General features: G+C 41.9%; 1 protein-coding gene across 1 annotated transcript in view; it reads left to right on the top strand.

The window, feature by feature from the left end:
• The window catches only part of LOC114144899 (xylosyltransferase 1-like), a 109,083-nt gene that overhangs the window by 49,929 nt on the left and 38,894 nt on the right, over positions 1-20,260 (top strand). Inside the window, exons 2-4 of the mRNA XM_028018128.1 lie at positions 4,453-5,035; positions 12,697-12,869; positions 12,954-13,156. Coding sequence (XP_027873929.1) covers positions 4,453-5,035; positions 12,697-12,869; positions 12,954-13,156 — 959 coding nt within the window. The remainder of the gene's footprint in view (positions 1-4,452; positions 5,036-12,696; positions 12,870-12,953; positions 13,157-20,260) is intronic.

The raw sequence follows: 20,260 nt of genomic DNA, 5'->3' as shown, positions 1-20,260 counted from the left end.
AGATAAAGGTTACACATCCAGCTCACAAAATGTGACCATAGATGACACCAGGTTGACGAGGACAAGGCAAATTTTAGCAAAATAGTTTTGGAAATCAGGAATTCACCTTAATTTTTTTTCCACATGTAGAATAACAATATATCTCTTTTTAAAGTGGTCCTAATTCCAGAAAAAGCATTAAGAATAATCCCTCTTTGTGTTTTCACACATCAAATTATGGCTTAATTTATGTTGCAATATACATGCTTACAAACCATTCCTATCAGGTCCATCGTCCCATTATTACTACTCAAAATGTTCCCAGATAAGTGACATAAACATCCAGAGTAATCTAAAAAAACTGTGCAATAGCCCTTTACTTTGGCACTGTGGTGATCTCGGATGTTAACGTTAGCATAGCAGCAGGGTAGTCAGTGAGTCACTTGTGTCGCGTCAAAACGCTTTTTAGATAATGTAATGCAGACCAATATGACAGGCCGTTTTGTGTTAAAACGGCCTGCCATATATTTTCAAATCTTTTGTAACTTGTCTGTTACACATATACCAAAGTATTTGCATTTTAGCTCAATGAGCACAGCAGGGAAACTCAAGAACTATTGCAGGGTTAGATTAAAACAAGCCCTTTAAATATACCTTTAAAATAAAAGCCAACTGTGGGCCGTCACATGTGGGCCGTCACATATTCCTTGGGACTGCAAGAGCAAATGATGGCATTAGGAAAGGGGAGTAGGGTGGACCAGATGAATAGTTTTTTGTTGTTGTTTTTTTCTTCTTTTACTGAGAGCAAGGAATAAAATGCCAGAGAAGAGGAGGATGAGGAGAAGGGTGAAGCTGGACAGGTGCTGAAAGACAGATATGTGCTTTTTTCTCACCTTTGCTGCACAGAAGATCGAGGCAAAAGGAAGTGAGAAACAGAGAAAAAAGGACAGGTGAACTATTTCCCCCAGTGGGAGAGGAAATGAGGTAAAGTGGAAAGGGCCAGCTTAGTATTGAGAAATGGACTAAACCATCCCCAGAGGGGGAACTGAAACTCCCAGCTCCATTGGGCCTCTCTCTAAATGTACCTACCAGTGATGGATGACTTTTCTTTTCTTGTTTACCCCCTCTGCATTTTCCTCACTGTTCAGCACAGCTCAGGGCGCTCCCTGCTTGTGCTCATTTGTGCGTGTGTGTCTGCACAGCCACCTCGCCATATGCCAGGCAATCCCCGCTTTGCCTCCCTGACATTCCCAGGGAGTGGAAAACACATCCCCAGCAACAATCGATAGCTCCCTGCAGCTCCATGCCCCAGCTGTAGTCCAAGGCAGCTCTATCTTCAGTGAGTGCCTCCGCTATTAATTCTGTGTCCCACCGTTTCCTCCCGGTCCTCGAGATTAAACAGCAGCACAGCTCCTGGAGTCCTTTGCTCACAGAAGGAGGAAGAGAGGAACACCGTGTGAAGGTTGTGGATTCACAGGAATCTCCTCAGTCTCTGCTTACACATGCCACTCGTTTGGACTTCAGGGGCTGCTTCACTGTATTGGTTTTAGTAACTCAAATCAAAATCGCAAAGATTTGGAACAATATAAGGCAGACATTTTGCAAACTCTATAAAGATAAACAATTTTAATCAATGTCTTTGTATGGCATTATTCAAAATCTGTAAAATGTATGAGGGTGTTTTTGTTGTGTTGTCAGAGGTGTTCCACATCCTCAAAGCCATTAGTTACACAGAAACCCTGTCTAAACCAATTAGTTGAAGTGGGAGAGAATCTTCCAACTCTATGCAGAAAGACTTTAGGAAGAGATTCACTCCTTTGTCGTTCCTTCTGCGCTCTAACACCGCAACCCACCTCTCCACCCTGCAGCCTTGCTGCCACCAATATAAATAATTGATTATCAACCACTGCAGGAAGCCAGGTCAAAGATTTCCAAAGACCTGAGATCAGAAATCAAAAAGGATTCTGCTCGCTGCATCTCTCGATACGTTGTCTAGAAGACGTTAGATCCTCTATGTTGAATTGTCTGCGTGATCATGCCCCAGCTTGTCTTCGTGGTAGCGTAGTTAAAGGATTTTATGCTCTCCCACAAAGTGTAAAAGATTTAGACTCTCTACCATTAGCTTTGCTTTGGGGAGTACGTGCCTTACAAGTCCAACAACACATCGTCACCACATGCCAGACTTGTCATTTTTAATTTAACAAGAGAACACTAGAGAGAGAGAAAAAAAGGTCTTATTTTAAAAGCAAGAAAAGCTTTTAACTACTGGCATCTCACCTCTCTAACTTCTGCGTCGTGTCTGTCTGCTACTAAGTTGAGGCACACACTTGTGGTGGTGTTTTTTTTTCCCAGGCATTTTTCCAATTTAACTGTGTCCCTCATCTTCTCATATCTCTCTCAGCAGGGATCAGAGCACAAGTGCCTCCAGGGCAAACACATGCTGCTTCTACTTCACTCTTTCTGCTTTAAACAAAGAACAACACTCTCCGTCGTGCACTTTTTGAACAAAATCCACTACAAGCACGAGCTTTACAGACATAATCATGACTGCACACAGCCTCATTTTACCTCTGGAAACATCCAGTGACTTGCACTGCGTGGATTAGTCTCCTAAAGCATTCCCTTTGAAACTCCGAGGCAGGGATTTCTTTTTAGGTGATCACTGGCCTAAGCAGCTGTTACACGCAGGATTAACAAGTTCTGCCATTCACAAGAAACACAGTCTTGTTTAAACTAGTTGTGGGGGTATGGCGGGGGAGGAAAGTAGTCACAGACAAGGGCAAAGGGGAGACGGGGAGAGGTTATGACAGGCAGGAGAGGTGGCAAAATGGTGGATTAATAAAGAGGAGGTGAGAAGAGGGAGAAAGTGAGGTGTGAGAGGCAAAATGGGTAGCAGATGATCAGAGAAGAGGAGGGAGATGTGCAAGAAAGGATGAGGGATGATCGGAGTGGAGCGGAGGGGAGGGAACGAGATGTGTGAAGAGAAGTGTGAAGGGCAGGAGCGAAGAAAGAGGCAGAGATTCAGAGGAGAAGAGAGGCAGGCAGCTTTAACGCATCTAATTTAGTGAGAACCAGACCTCCGCCAAGGAGGAAGCTTAGAGGGAAATGACAATGGGAGCGTTGTCCCCCGCCTTGTTTTCCCTGCAGTTTTGCGTTGCGCCGTATAATATCATCCCCCCTCCTGTCTCTTTGAGCGTGAAAGTGTCCCACCTTTGTAATTGTGCGAGTACAAGGTGTTTACAGCGAGGAAAGGTCAACGGGGCGATAACAGACCTGGCTGTAGGGGTGGAAAGACATTTTCAACCAATCTCGCTTCTCTCTCTTGTGCTTCTCACCTGTCCTGGTTCTGATTCTCTCTTACAGGCTTTATTTTCCAAACATATCTATAATCCCTGCTGTTGTAGTGCCTGGTAAAAAGATCCAAACTCTGGGTAATTTTTTTCACATTTTAACATTTCATTTTTAATAATTCGACAAATTTCATGAGTTTTAGCTTCACTTCGCAGTTCTATGCTACTTTCAGTTAATGTTTTACTTAAAATCCTTGTAAAATTCAAAGAAACTTTGTGGGCTTAAGCCAAGAAAATATTTAAATTGGTTGAAAGCCCCTTATATGTCTTTCCTCGGCTGCTCTTTGACGTCCTGTTTCCCACCTTCATTTTTTTTTCCCTTTCAAATTTCAGATTAGCTTCTGTAGAAGGGTGCATTACAGCAGGTTGGCGGCAGCTTTTTCTGTTTTTTTTTCCCGTTTCATGCATCACAGAACATTTCAGTAGAGAAAATCAACATAGCTCTCACCCTGTGCCAGTGCTCCTTCATCCTCCACCGCTGTGTCACTCACTAGCAGATTTTTGTGCTGCTGTGCCCCGTGTTCCCCTATGCTTTCAGCCCATTCTGCTGGAAAAACAGAGGACGGGCACAAGCAAACAATCCCGTTCACTCTGAGACTATCTCCACTATGCAGCCATGCAGTGCTGAGCAGTGCAGTCAGGCGCCACGCCTCTGCAATTTCTTTGCATTTTTATTTGTCTCAAGCAAAAGAGAGAAGACACGCGCGCACACTTGCTCGTCTACGCTCACGCTCAGTCATGTTCTGCATCTTTATTCCCTCTTGGTGTTTTGTTTGCGGAGCGTTGGGTCTGTTTGAAGGAGATTTTAATTGAAACCAAGGGCTAATCTGATGATGGCACAGAGCAACAGAGTACCTAGACCTGTATCCCCTTGAGTTATGTAGCACCCTGTGATGCCTTGCTGCTTCATTTCATGGCTCTTGGTTTAGTGCCGTGCTGCCTAGTCATTAATGCCATGTTGATTGTTAATCCAACACTTGATATGCACGATGTTCGCTCAGTCCTGATCTTGTTTTTCTTCTTTGTGTCCCCCCTTTGCTCTTCCTCTTACCTCTATCTCCACTCTATTTACCCAACACTTCCTTCTTCTCTCTTCTCCTCTGCTCCACCTGTCTCCTTCCAGGACGGGTATTACTCCCATCGGCCGAAGGAGAAAAACAGAGTTGACAGCAACAATGAGAACTCGGTGCCGAAAGACTTTGAGAACATAGATAATAGTAATTTTGGTGCCCGTTCGCACCGGCAATCTGTAGGCGCCACCAGCAGCAAGCAGCGGGAGCGTGTGCAAGGGAAGCCCCACACCCAGCAGCAGGCGTGGCACGACAGCTCCCCCAGACTGGGCCGCAGCTCCAATGAGATTTTGCCCATAGGCCACCAGTCCCTAGAACTGGGAAACAATGCCTCCTATCCTGGTGGCCAGAGCATCGCCGGAGGCCTGCAGCAGCAGCACACTCGTGCCTCAATTGACCAGCCTGGCCAGTCCCAGCACAGACATCAGCATCCACACAGGAAGCAGGCGACTACACCAACACTGGAGGTGACGTATGATCAGCCTCCGCAATGTGAGATCAGCGGCAAGGAAGCCATTTCTGCCCTGTCCAGAGCCAAGAGCAAGGAGTGCCGGCAACAGATTGCTGAAGTCTACTGTAGACACAAAGAGGGCCAGCTAATGCCTGATGCAGTAACTCGTTATTGCCCTATTGAAGGTAAGTGCATTACTCTAGTGAAGGGCTGTCATGGTTTTATGTTTACATGAGAGGCAGAATTTGAATGCTCTCCCAATTTGTGTGGCTTTTATTTGATTACGCAAACTTTCTTTCACAATTTCCAATCAAGAAGAATGGTGTGAATCTGTTCCAGTAAGTTGATCTAGAGTGCTGCAGGAGTTCTTGCTGTATGGAAAGAATGGAAGCACCAGGTCAGGGATACTTTGTAAGGAAAAGATAATTACAAAGTGTATACACATATTTAACTACCACAATAGCTCCATCGATGATTTTGTTTGAGGAAAGTGACACCACTAAACATTGAAGCAATGAGTCTGGACTTTTTTCTCTGGAGACATTAACTAGGAGAATACAACAGGGTTTATGGCTGCAAAAGCCATAAACAAATTAGCTACATCTTGGAAGGAGACACAACTCAGCAGAAGCACTGAGCCAAGAGTACTTTCTATGGGAAAGAAAAATAGAAAGAGTAGCTGTAGTAGTTAATGGGGTCAGTTGCTCTGTCTTAAAAAGAGACAGTAGCTGCGTTTCCATTAACTGTAAAATTGCGCAAATTGCAATTACAAAAATAAATCCATTTGACGGAAATGCAGCAATTTCAAAAGAAAAACTCACATTGCTAGAGAAAAGGCTTTTGCACTAGAATGAGAATTTGTCAGCCACATTGAAACACTTTTTTTTACATCACACGAGTCACATGATCAACAGCCGGATGTTGCTGCTGGTGAAAAGGACAAAGAAGACAACAGGAAGTAGTGGACGATGGTGTGGTTTTGCTTTTGTTTTGCAAAGTGCAGCTGGCTGTACGCGAGTTCTCACAGCACTGCACAGTTCATAAAAAGTTGCGCGTCATTCAAATGTGTTGAATCTGGTTTCTATAGGAAAATACAGATTATGTTAAAGTTGATGGCTATGAATGGCCATTAGACTTTTTTAAAATCAAACAGAAATACGTATTTCAGGCAAACAGCTTTTTTCCTAAGCTTCCTCTCAGACATTCTAACTCAGGGGTGGGCAATCCTGGTCCTCGAGGGCCGGTGTCCTGCAAATCTTAGATGTCTCCCTGGTCCAACACACTTGAATCCAATAACTGAATCACCTCCTAAGTGCAGTCAAGTTCTCCAGAGTCCTGCTAATGACCTCATTATTTGACTCAGGTGTGTTGAAGTAGAGATGCATCTAAAAGTTGCAGGAGACCGGCCCTCGAGGCCTGGAGTTGCCCACCCCTGTTCTAACTCATTTGTGACTAGAAATTATAATTACCGTTTGAAAAGGTATCACTGCGTCTCAGCCAACACTGAGACATCTGAATGCAAATTCAGGATATGATCTGATTGTCGGAGCTGTCACCAGACGAACTTTCTGATTAAAAAGTTTCCAAAGATTCCCTGCGACTAATGCCTCCTCCTCTTCTTCTCCCTCTAGTTGGAATTGTGAAAAAGAGCTGCCATTTTGCTGTGACACTTCTCTTTCAGTCGCTCCTCACATTTCAGTGTTGCACTAAGCGCCGCTGTCCTCAGTGCTGCTGACAGAGCAGCATTTGAAATGGGAAGCATCCTCACTATACGCCGAGTTCTCCAGTCCACAGAGAGTTTTGCATAGTTGCTTGAAGCTGTAAAGTTACTTGTATAACAGTGTTGGGTGGAAATGTATTTGGTTCCTTACAGAGTTCTGATGTATGGAAAAAAGTAAAAAGCTGGTAGATTGTACCACCCTTGGCAGCTAAAACTACCAACTGGCAATGAGGCTTTTCAATCGCTGAAGAGAAACTTTAGCCAGTAATCCCTTATTGGATTATTTATTGCTGTCTCATTGGTGGGTTTTTGAGCTTGTAAAATCTATTTAGAATCAGACAACATCATCTCTACGGGACTTAAGCCCAGACGTTGACTCGGCCTCTCCAAAACCCTCAATTATTTTTATTTTTTTCTCTAGGGTTCAACGTGGCTGTTTTGATTATCCGTTAGACAGCAAAAGCAACGATTTTATTAGGCCCAGACCATCACACTGCCGCCATCGCGTTTGACTGTTTAGTTCAATCCCAGATGCAACACGACACACAACTTCATTGAAGTTCCACTTTTATTTAGTCAATTCACAGAATATTTTTTCCAAAAGTTTTGAAGCTGATGAAGATGGCAAATTTGAGACAGGCCTTTGTAGGCTTTTTTCTTATTCTTTCTTTCTTTTTTTCTTTTCTTCAGAGCTCTCCCATGGATTAATTTTTTCCCGACACCTTTCCTTGTTAAATCGTGAACACTGACCCAGACTGGGGAAAGTGGCTCCTGAAGCTCTCTCATCGTTTTTCTGTATTCTTTCTGTTCTGATCTTTGAGCCCACTTCAGGCTGCCAGACAGGTTTTCTTTCAGTCATTTATTGGTTCCCCAGGTCAGTCAGTGGGAACGCCTGGGTTTGAGTCCTAAAACCAAACCAAAATGGCAACTGTCACAGTTTCTTTATGATTTAACATGGAAATGAATCATTTGAGAGTGAGGTTTGATTGGTTTTTCCTTTAACAAATGAAATCATTATTTACAAACGAAATATTGATTACTTAGGTTATCTTTGAAACTGAAACGTGTGATGGTTTGAGAAAATTTTAACAAAAAACAAAACAAGAAGATAACAGAAAGGAACAAATACTTTTTTCTTTTTTCAGAACCGTACACACCAAGTTAAATGTTAATTTTTTGGAACATAAGTTAGCCATCTACAAAATCACTGCAATTAATTTATGGTAATGACAATGATTTAGACAATTCCTCCTAAAACATGTCACTGTGTCTTTAAATAAGTAGAATTAAATTGAATGTTTCAGTGCAACTTTTATAGGAAAGCAGGAGCTATAGATAAAAAATAGGAGTGAGCAATACATTAAGTAGAATGAAATTAAGGGCTGCGGGGAGCTATCATTCGGAGAAAATCTTGTTAAAAGTTATTCCGAATTATTTTCCTGCCTTTTTGTCTTGTTTTTACATGTTACTTTTCTCATTACGTCTGCCTAATCTTTGCCATGAAGGCTCTTTTTTCCCCCCCCAGAGAAAACAACAAAAGTAACCACTTCACAAAGTTAAGTACAGACAGTAGGTCTATAGTGAAGCTTAAGTAGACGGAGAAAAATTTCCTCGTCTCGTAATTGCAATTTCTCATCAAAGCCGAGATACGTCCCCCGCTCTCACCCCTCCAATGTGTAATTGGTGGAGTAAATTGTTGGATAAAATTGGGATGCTGCTTGTGTTCTCCCCAAATTGGTTTTTTGGTTTGTTTTGTCAAGCTGGCCACAGAACACAGGTTCCCTCATCTTTTTCAGACGCACCACGCTCACAAATTTATGGACATCTGCAGGCTGGTTGTGGATTCTGTAAACAAAATCTGTTGCGCCGGCAGCCATCAGCGAGTTGCACGCATCAGCAGGCATGTTGAAGTGAACATTGCATACACACCCATGCGAGCGCACGCAAGGCAGCGGACTGTATGCAACGCAGACAGCAGGAGAGGAGGAGAAACCTATTATACCTCCTGCCTGTTCTGCTGAGATACCTCTCCTGCCGTGGCTCCTGTTGTTGTAACTTGACGAAGCACAATGACTTTGCAACTTTGGCGCATTTCTTTTCCTCATCAGCGGGAACGTCTGCCGTCTGTGCCTGATCTCTTGTCATCTCACACAGCAAGTCGCAGCCCCACTCGAACTGACAATTTGATCAAAAGAGACAAAGAAATTTAAAAGGGCTCTCCCCTGGTGGCTGGGCTGTAACAACACAACAACTAAATTAAATCACTTTTCTTTTTCTTCGTCCGCCTGCTGCCTGCCAACGTGTTATTTCTCCTCCCTTCCCAATCAAGTCTTAACCTTGTTAGCCGAAAATGCCCAATTTGGCTTGATCGACTTTCAATCCTCGAGGCTTCGGCTAGATTAGCAATTGTGTTAGTTCTGCATTAGAGTCGTTGAATTTAGGGGGAACATGTTCATCCTCGATGATCTCATATGCTAACTTTTCTAGCGACATGACTGGAGTGCGCGCTCTGCTCTGGCTGCCGCATCAACAGGCAGCTGCTTTCTGATGGGGAGCAGAAAGGCCTCATTTGGAAAAGATCCAACTGAATAGAGATAAATATTGGTAGAAAATTGATGACTGTGTCATAAACCATGAAGAATTATTTAGATCTATTGAAAAATATAATTAATTAGTGACCATTTTTAAAATTCTATTGAGACCATCCTATTGAAATATATCTCAATAAATAGTTAGGAGTGACCTGGCAGTCCATATTGGACAATTGCAGAATTGGACTAAAAGTTATGAAAGCACTTGAAGTTCAGATATTTGTGAAAGACTATTGTACTGTAACGCTTGGCTTGTGTTTAAGGGAGGAGAGGAGGCGGCAGACTCGTCAGGACGGTCAAAAACTCACAACCACACTGGTACTGGCAATTTCACAGTGTTGTCCTTCAATAAACACGCTCTTCACCAACCTTACAAAGTCCGGTTGAACGGCTGCTATGTTATCAAACATGAAGATGAGTCCAAACAACCCGTAACATTCCTAAAAGTTAGGGAGCTAACATGTCTGTCTCAGCACATTTCTCCCACGCTGCTTCGTGCATACTTGTGATATCATTAGCGATACTAGAGTATCTTAAAGAGACACTACACAATTACGGCTGTTACAGTACCCTACAAACTGTGGTAAGAAATATAAGAGTAAATGAAAAAAGAAAAAACCAGAAAAAAAGTAAATAAATTAACCAAAAGACAAAATAACAAGAGCCCACTTACTTTTCCAAACTATTATTTTACTTACAGCTTCTAAAGAAAACATTATGCTAAAGCCAGACCATCCATAATATAAAAAGTAATAAACCAGGAGGCCTATCTTAAGGCCTGGGTTACTGCAGCACAGCCTTTGGGTTTCATAATGTCATGTAATAAAGTTGTAAATTAGTTGGGCTTTTGTTTTTATGTTATCTAGTACAGATCTTACTGACATACAGTATATGAAACTTCACACATTAACCTGCACAGATACCGCTACGGAGAAACATGGTGGTGGCAGCATCATTCTTTTATTTAGCCACGGAGAAGATGGATGGAGCCAAATAAAATCCTGGAAGAAAACTTACTTGAGTTTGTAAAAGACTTGGAGTTGGCATTCATCTTCCAGCAGGGCGACCATAAACATCCAGCCAGAACTACAAAGACCAAAGTATATTCATGTGCTAGAATGGCCAAGTCAAACTGCAGTAAATCCAATAGGAAATCTGCAGAAAGATATGAAAATGTGTCTTCACACTGTCTCCCTGAAGATAAACCAAATATGACACTTTGAAAACATCAAATGCAATACCAATTTTGTTATTCATACGGGGGTTTTTTTATCTGCAAATCTCACTTTGTCTCTTTTTCTTCTCTTTTAAAGCAGAGACAATCCTTGAGACATTTTCTAATGCAATTTGGTACATGCCCTCTGGGACCTTACTCAGCTCTTCTTCTAACCTCTCATATGAGCATTTAAGATGGAGGGTGTGTCAGAGCCAGACGTTACACAGGATGATGGAGGAAGAGTGCGGGATGATAGCAGATGAGGGAAAGGCAGTTTCAAAGATTGATAGCAAGCTCTTAGCTCAGGTACACAGTCTGCTCAGAGAATACGCCACGCAAAGCTGCTCTTCTGCAGATGAACAGGTTGACCAAATTGACAATAAAAAAAATGTTTAGCGCGCACAGAAGAGCTCATTAGTTCAGCCAGACAGTCTTGCTCACACTCTTGGAGTGCTTTGAGAAGCGACTGGCCAATTATCTGACTGCAAAGCAAGCCAGTGGATCTTCTTAGCCGGTCACCAATTACTGTTCAATCTGATACGGCCCGCAGCAGATTCCCCTCAGAGCACACACACACTCTCACACGCACACATGTGCAAATGGTGTAGCACAAACTCTGTGCTACACAGACGGGATGACGGGAGGTAAAGCCAGTTAGAACCAAGCGAGCATATAGTGAGCCTTACTCTTGTCGTTGGCCTTTAGGCAAATCCACCTTAAATTTCAGCAAGTGCAATCGTTTTCTACAGAATATGGATATGACAGATACATGCACCGAAACCCGTTGTAATTACAAGGCCTCGGGGCCAGCAGAAAGGGCTTTTCCTTAATGCCAGGCGAATAAACAGTCCACATGTCAGTATTCCCTTAGGTTCCCCGTGTCTACACTACAGACAGGCTCTTGGGAGCTGTAACCCTAAATTATAGTAATTTGAGGTTTCAGCCCAAGGCATATTTAGTGAACAGAAATCTTTAATACACTCTCTGTGTGCATTTGCTGTGATAGCTAAAGACTTTAAAAACAAACAATGCCCATGATAATTTTTTGAGGGGAAGAGCGGGGGAGGTTAGCAGCTTTGAGGGATTCAATGAAAGTCCGTTCCTCTTTTGTACTGGTTTAAAATCTCTACAGTTTATTTTACATCATAAGATTTATGTTGGTATAAATTTTTAAGGGTTGTTTAAGCGTGGTAGAAAGCCATCCAATGAAGCTAAGCCATGTTTCCAACAATTCTCCACGGACCTCTGGGATTGTTTCACTTGACAGGCCACAACCTGGGTGTGTGTGCTCACATTCATACTGTTGTTATCTTTTGCAAAGTCCAAGGCGTCTTCGGGGAGTTTGGCCTGTTGTGGTATGATGGCACTCTGTCATTCCAAGCTACGCCCGGATTCCCGGAGGAACCTCTCATAGGATTCCTGTCTGTGGGAGGACAGTGGTTACAGCAGATTTTATGTGGCGGGGATTGTTGAAATGGCTCCAATTCAATCAAATGACAACTGAATGAGCGACTCGTAGCGTTGAGCTTCTGTAGCATTACATCTTTCCTGATTCTGTTTTTATGTTCTCGTTTGGTTTTGTAATTGTGACAAATTTGGGTGTTAACATCTCATTGAGCACTTAGTCTGGAGTGGTTATTTTTCCCCCTTGTTTAAATGGAGTGCGGACCAGTGTTGGATTCTCTTTTTTTTAAGATACATGCAACAATATAAACCTATATGAATCATAACTGTGCAAATTCGATACATAGACAGACGGACAGATAGATAGATAGATAGATAGATAGATAGATAGATAGATAGATAGATAGATAGATAGATAGATAGATAGATAGATAGATAGATAGATAGATAGATAGATAGATAGATAGATAGACAGGTAGACAGATAGATAGATAGATCGATAGATAGATAGATAGATAGATAGATAGATGATCCATACCATTTCTACGCTTATTTTTCTTTATTTCCTTTAGCTTCTTTGACATTATGTAGCAAGAGTGCACTATCTCAGTGTTGTCTTTTTCTTTTACCTGTCATATTAAAATACATATTTTGTCTAGAAACAGCCTGGAATCATTTATCCTTGTGGTCTCAAACATTAACTTTCAAATGTGCCTGATAAAAATAGGTAAAATTGCCCAAAACAGATAAAAAGGATTGGACAAAAAAAGGCTCTTTGGCCTAATTTCTCTAATGTAGCTGACCCTAAAAAAATGACTATGACTCATTCTTTGCATTTACTCTCTTTATTCTGGTTTGATTTAGTAACTTCCCATGAATAATACAAAACTCTTTGCTGTCTGTCAATCTGTGAAGGTAAAGCCAATGTGAACATCCAGTGGGATGAAGACTCTGTGGAGAGCTTTCCATTGAAACCAGTGAGAATAGCTTTTGTTCTGGTGATTCACGGACGAGCCTCTCGCCAGTTCCAACGTCTCTTCAAAGCCATCTACCACACCTCTCACTTCTACTACATCCACATCGACCAGGTGAGCTGCAGAGAACCTGAAACATGGTCTAAAACAGGAGCCACGCGACTCCAAAACACAATTTGTTTCCCCTCTCTCTTTCAGCGCTCCAACTACCTGCACAGGCAGGTGCAGGCCCTCGCTTCTCAGTATCCCAACGTGAGGGTGACGCCCTGGCGCATGGCCACCATCTGGGGGGGAGCCAGTTTGCTGACCATGTACCTGCGCAGCATGGCTGACCTGCTGGCCATGAGGGACTGGGGCTGGGATTTTTTCATCAATCTCAGCGCTGCCGACTATCCTATCAGGTAACAGAGGATCTCACGTTACAGTAAAAGTCTGGCGGCTGAAATACAGATATGCAGGGCTCCATAAAGATGAGTAATCTTCCCATTCTGTTCTGTGTTAGGAAACGTGGATCAGAATTTTTAGATGTTAGTTCTTATTTTCTTAAAAGCATTTGTCTTAAGCAGAACACATAAGAACAGCATTCAAGATGTTTTGCTGACTTCCTTATACAGCTGATTAATATTTATATTAGGAGCAGATGCTGTAGGGTCTTACTTTCTTACTAGTGCAGTCAGAGCAGCTAGCATAGCTAAACAATAAGAGACTATAGTCAGTGAGTAGGAAAAATAGAGCAGAACATTCTAGAGCAGAACCGTTCACCTTCCATTCAACTATAAAACAAGAAAATACTTTACATTTGTCAAAAGAGTATAAAATATGTTAAGTCAGTAGAAACAGGTGCAACAAGACAACATTGACTGCCAAAATATTGTTTTTATTCATTTGTGAATGGTGTCTTTCATTTCTTTTAAGAATTAGGACATGAATTCAAAATGCTTTTAAAACTATATTTTTGTGTTTTACTTTTATTTTGAGGTGGAAATAAAAACACAATTCTTGTTGGTTTGCTACACCTTGTGGGGTTATGACAACCACCTTTGGTGATCACTGTTAGTATTGGCTACATACTATAACAGCCTTCATGTACGAGTCATATGACTGAATTGACCAGATTTACAACGATCTGAAATAGCCAGGTACTGGACTAAAAATCTATAAAACAACAACAAAAAAAACAATGTCCCAGAGAACTATTGATCAAAACCACCTTTAAACATAACAAGAACAATATTTTTGCCATAGAATACTATTCTGTAGTAAGAAATGTTGGCATCTTTAAAATAAAGACATGAGGTCACAGTGAAGATATTGCAGTGTAATGTAGAAAAGGATTTTCCTTAAAAGCATCTTGTCACCACAGTACTATCCCACTCTGAGTCAATGCACAAGTAATCCAATACTCTCCAGTCTATGCTTCTGTCGTTAACTGTGAGCTTTAAATACAGTCAAACCAAACAGATCGATGATGTAGCACCTCTGCTTTCTTAAACACTGTTCATTCCTACCCTTTTTTTTCCAAGCGTCTGCCTTCTAGTTCTCACAACATTGAACAGTTTACATGTTTAACTTACTGCGATTTAATTGCCTAAGGTCAATACCCATTGACTTTCCAGGTCTGTTGTGGACCTCGTCGTCCGAGAATCATCCCTCCAACTCAAAAACATCCCACTTAGGAAGCTGTAAAGTGTAATTAACTGCTGCAAAGTCTACACAGGCGAGACATGAAGTCATGGAAATAGCCTTTTGGAGGAGAAATTTTCATCACTGGTGTGAGTTTACAGTCCTTCTGGGACTTGAGGGTCTGCTGGGTTTTTGATGTAGCTCCACAGCAGCCAATTAAAATCCCCCTATTAAGGAGAGAGTTATCTCCTCAGCACAGCCAGATGTCCACCAGTTGAATTTAGACAAGCTGTAATGGCCACCGGGTGAAAAGCCGCGATGTCTCTGCAGCTGGAGCGAAGATGCTGGAGCACATGTGGATTCGGATGATGGGCTGGTTCAGTCTCATCTGTTTTGGCCTAATCAATGGCATGCTTTTCTTTTGTATCTCTGCATCAATACTGTTTGCACAAATTGTATGCTGCCATCTTAGTTCTGGTCTCAGCCGCTGTTTGTGCAAAGTTGTGCAGATTTATTCTCTCTAAACGCTTGTTAGGCCGTCTGATTAAACGTATTTGTGAGTGTGCTGGTTTTTTTTTATTATTATTATTTTCTATCATTTGCATGTGGAGGGTGTTGGTGTTAGGAAAACGGCTGACAGTGGAGGTTTTTAAGCCCCGTCTGCTGGGAAACGAAACGATTGATGGAGCGAAAGAAGGAGCAGAGAGGCAGAAATGACAGGAAAAGGAGAACGAATAGGCGGTTAGAGGAGGGGAATGAGAGGAAACTGCACGATTTGGATCCATGCAATATGAAAATATGGAAATTGCACTCTTGTATCTTTGCTTAGGAAGTGCATGTGCAGCCAAGGCATGTCTTTAACCAAGTCTGCGAAGTGCGTGTTTTTATTGAGTTGAACTTGCAGATCTTTTTTTTATTAATTTTTTTTCCTGTAAGTGCCAGGTCTGGGTTCAAGCCTAAGTGGGAGTGAGCCCATTGCTGCTCAAGTGCCCTCAAGCAACAAGCTGAGACCCATTCAGCCTTTTTTCCAGTTGACAACCCCGTCTCCTATCTTCAGGAGGGAATCTGAGAGGAAAAAAAAAATAAAAATTTATATTTTCTCTGTGTAACAAGCAGCTCTACATTATTATTTTGTACTCACTCTCTCAAAAACATCAGCGGATAGAGAGCTTCTTCGAGGACCATCAAAGCTACTATATTACAGTTCTTAACTAGACTAATATTTAAAGACACCAAACAAAATAACGTTGATGGATTTATAAAATGCAATTACGCTGAGCTTCGATGTTTTATTTTCTCCTTGAAACACATTTTGTGTGCTGCTCATGATTTTGCAGCCTAAAAAGAAACAATTACGTGCTTTTTTAGCACGTCTGTTTGTGCTGTGATAGTCAAAGGCCACTATGATAACCATGAGTAAGAATACCACAATTTCACAGTAATATCACAAAAAAGTTCAACATTACCAAATTGCTTCTATTTAAAACATGAAAAGCAGTGATTATATGTTCTGCTGAAAAAACAGAACTTGACATTACTACAGTATAGCTGTGATTGTGCTACCTATAGCAAAGATGGGTAAAAAGAAGAAATGCTACATGCTTATTGTTGAGATTATTAAAAGATTTTGCAGCTCTTCATAAAGTAACACGAATACTACTAACTTATATTACCTGATTGTTGAATCTAGCCATCTGCTGTGGTTTTTTATAAGTAGAGAACCTGCTGATAAAAAATGCTGCTCCTGGTTTTCTAATTTATACAAGTGATGGTCAGTGCTCCTCTGGGCTTCTGTGTTTGAAAAATTTCCAAAGAGATAATTTTGCCTTTTTTGCGGGAGATTGAAAAGTGCAGAGGCCTTCTATAGGCCTGCAATCAATAGCAGCACGTGGGGGAGGGGTAATTTTGTATTACTCTATATTTCAAACAGAGTAAACTATATTCGGGTAAATGTAAGACTTTGCAGAATGCAACATGCTTTGAATCTTTTTTATGAGACTATGAATGAATTGTGGGACATTTAGGCGTCCATACACATAGTGATTTGTTAAATTAACCGGCAAAGAAACATAGAATTTTGCATCTGGAAAATTTGTAGCAAGCATGAAAAGAAAACTCCACCTCCTGAGCCGTCATCCAGCCAATAAATTCACCTCATAAACTTAAGCTTGAGCTGCTGCTTCCTACGAATACAATCATTTTTGTCCCTAAATGTTGTCGCCCGGTGTGAATGCCGTGCGTTGTTCCAGTCTGGAATGCGGGGGGGCGTCCCTCGGCCCTGGACTGCCTGACTGTTATTGTTGTTATCAGTGGGACTGGAGACAAGCATTATTTCCTCGCTAATTCCCTGATAATGTCTGTTCTGCCGCATGGATGGCTCTCAAAGGCAATCCCAGAGTCGCTGGTTGAGAGGCTGCTGTGTGTCCACCGGGGAGATATGGCATGCATGTTTGCATTGGTGTCTCTGTGAGTCCAGTCGGGGTGGAGGATGAGTTACACGCCCTCTTTGCCAGCTTTAATCTCTGCCGGCTCCTTTAAAAAAAAAAAAAAAAAACTTTTATAGACTTTACCGCTGCTTTTTTGAAGTCACAGCTTTGTGGGGCAATGATTGACTCATCGGCATCACATGGTATTCATGTGGGGTAATAAAATTGCGGAGCTTCAGTCTTGTGGATGCCATTCCTGATTTGGAAAATAAACGTGACTCACTCTATCAAAGTGAGGTGATTGTAGATCCTGTTGGAAAAACAGTGATGAGTGGAGGAACCTGTGCCTCATTGTTACGATTCTCCTCACAGCAGACACAATCACGTTTTGTCACCTCTACTTTGTTCGGATTTGATGTCTGCAAGAAGTAGTAAAATTATGAAAGAGTCCATAAAAAAAACAAGGATACCTAGCATTAGTAGACAGAGTCACCTGTCTCTGACTTAAACTAAGTGGTTTGTTAGAGAAGATGTTATGTAGAAAGCGTATGAGACAATCATAGACTTTCCAAAATATGACCCTGCACTCTACAGCTCTGTGACAAGAAGTAAAGTCATAACTCTTATTTGGGTGTTGCCACAATCAATGTAGGGGATACTAAGCATACAGCAGAAGCTACTCTTTGGCCTATATACAAAACATCTGGCAGGCAACTAAGGAAGTTGTGATACTGAAAAGCCCAGGAGACTCGACTCAGTTGTGCAGGAAGCGTCAGACGATTTCACACTTTGATTTTTTTTTTTTTTACTTTGAATATGCAGTTTTAAAGTAGACCACGTTGCCCGAACTGCATCATGTAGTTACAACAGCTGTTCATTTGGGGCACTATGACAAGAAGCTGCCCAGCCTGATGACCAGAGGAAGCAGCGAGTTACTGAGCATGTTGCTCTGTGTGAGAAAAATGCAACAGCACAGAAAAGGCGCCTGAGAGGGTGAGACTGTGCTGCATCGCAGGGGTTGCACAGATGTCAAACGGAAGTCTAAAAGGTTTCAGATCTCATATATAACCCTGTAAATAATATTACTTTCTCATTTTGTTCTTTGGATAGTCCTGTTTCCTGTTATAACAACAGTCCACCACAATGAAACATGGTAGTGGAAGCATCATGCTCGGGGAGTGTTTTCTTTTGCTGGAACAGGGAAGAACGACAAACTTGTAAGTGGCTGATAAAAATGTCCAGGTGTCACAAGGACCTAGTCAAAGTCCAGACCTAAAAGTTGAGAAGCTGTGGCAAGTCTTTAAAAAATTAGCGTAACAGAAAAATATCTGGTACAGACAAACCTCAAAAGATTTACAGTAAAAGATTGTTATTAAAACTACCTAAAATTGCATTACACTGAAGCTGAGTGAATCATTTTAGGCATTCACTCAGCTCTCCATTTTTTTTATTCATAAAAGGTTTTGAAAATCCGAGTATCCATTCCTTTCTACTTCCTGCTTTTGCCCATCTTTGTGTTGGGCTGTGGCAAAAAAAACAAAAAAACAATCCTAGTAAATACATTACAATTTGTGGATGCAATGAATCAACATTTGAAAGGTTAAGCACTATAAAGACCTGCACAAGGCTTTCTGAGGTACGAGTGTGTCTCTGTGTGTGAACAGCACTGCGAGACAGGGCGGCCACAGGGCTGACAGTTAGCAAACTGCACCCAGTGGACAGGGTGACCACTCAGGTGGCAAATCTGGAGCTTGACATGAATTCCCCTGCTTCTGTCGGGGTGTGTGTGTGTGTGTGCACTCCTGCCTGAAGGCATTGTGTGTCTGTGCGCAAGGACTGTACGCTGCACTGCCAGTGTGCATACCAGCAGCTAGACAGCGTGTGCAGGAGTTGTTGGGGGGAGCTGCGACGGAGACACAGGTCTGTGCAGCACATCATCCGTTAGACTTTATGGCTCAAGACCTCCTAAGATAAACCTCCCAGGCTGTGAAATTGCTCCTTCAGGGGAAAATGACATTAATATGCACTTGTCTCTCCCCCCACTGATCCTTGAGCCTCACTGCTCTTTTTCAGAAAGACAATCCCAGCCGTCGTGAAAGGCTCCGGCGCAGATGAGATGTTGGAGCCATTGACTGGGGCAGAGCCTGCAGAGCAAAGCTTTTAGCCTGTCTGGCCCATGTCTTGGTGGAAGCAGACCCCTCTACAGCTTCAGAGCAGCGTGGAGGCATTGATCAAAATAGCGGATAGCGACACGGTCTTTTGTGTAACCCTAAATAGCTTTTAACAGCTTGAAGGAAGTGGAGGAGTAGCACAGGCAACATCTTTAATTGATTGGTATGTGTGACTTGAAGTCCTTCAGTGATCCCCTTTAAAACCTCAAATATTCCTGTATAAAATGTCAAATCTTCCCCCCACCCCTTTTTTGCTTAGGAATGTTTGAACTGTTCCTGCCAGTCGAGTCCTCTGCTTGATGTATGTGCAGTTTGGAATTTAAGAAGCTGTTGTTGTCGACATAAGGGGGGATATTTCTGTGCTCACTTAAGACAGGAGATTTATAAGTTTGGTTTTGTGGCATTACAAACACTCACAGAAGCCAGCTGCAACTCCAAATGAGTTTATATTGCTGTAATGTGGAGGGCTGTAAACTTTAATGTGAAAAGGAAGCTGGGAATGCATTTAAAGTTAGAAAGGAAACATCTATTTCATTGTTTAACGGTGCCGACACGCGAATATTAGGAGCACGTGGCTGGTCAATTCTCCTTTAGCAGCAACACCGCGCGGAGCTAGAGTATGCCAGATTTGAATTTTAAAAGGATTTCCGTCCTTAGTCATTATTTTTAATGAATTTATCCCTCAGAAGACACATCCGATCTGCCTGACACCGGCTTAAGACGAATTTATGAACGATGGCAGAACATACATCATCTCTTTCTCCCTGTTTTAAAGCAGCAATGAGAGCTTAAACACAAGGACCCATGAAGGACCCCATCACTCACATTTCCAAGATGCTGTGAAACAGAAGTAGCAAGGCCTGTTTTTTTTTTTTTTTCCTCTGTGATTTTTGAGGAGTTTTGAAAAACGGGGTTATCACTCCCTTCCCTCACCTGGATGACTTAATCAGTCAACCTTCTCCCTGATAAATGTTTATTGTAATGCATTCTTTGCCTAGATTCAAACAATTATGCAGCAAAAAACTGGTGCAGAAAATATATTTTGTGGATTTTCATTAACTGAGTCAAAATTATACATACAGGCTCAGGTATGTGTATGGAGGTCTTTTGTCGTAAGTTGTCTCCTTGTGTTTATCAGTAACAATCCAGTTACGGTTTACAGTTTGTGTCATATCTCATGTTTTAGATGCATCTCAGCTTCAGCACATCTGAATCATTTGGTCGCATTGCATCCTTAGCATTCTGTCAATCAGACATTTATTAAAGTCAGGTATTTGACAGCCGT

The sequence above is a fragment of the Xiphophorus couchianus genome, chromosome 5 (assembly GCF_001444195.1).
Source record: "Xiphophorus couchianus chromosome 5, X_couchianus-1.0, whole genome shotgun sequence".
Classification (NCBI taxonomy): domain Eukaryota; kingdom Metazoa; phylum Chordata; class Actinopteri; order Cyprinodontiformes; family Poeciliidae; genus Xiphophorus; species Xiphophorus couchianus.
This window is presented reverse-complemented; position numbering and strand designations above follow the sequence as displayed.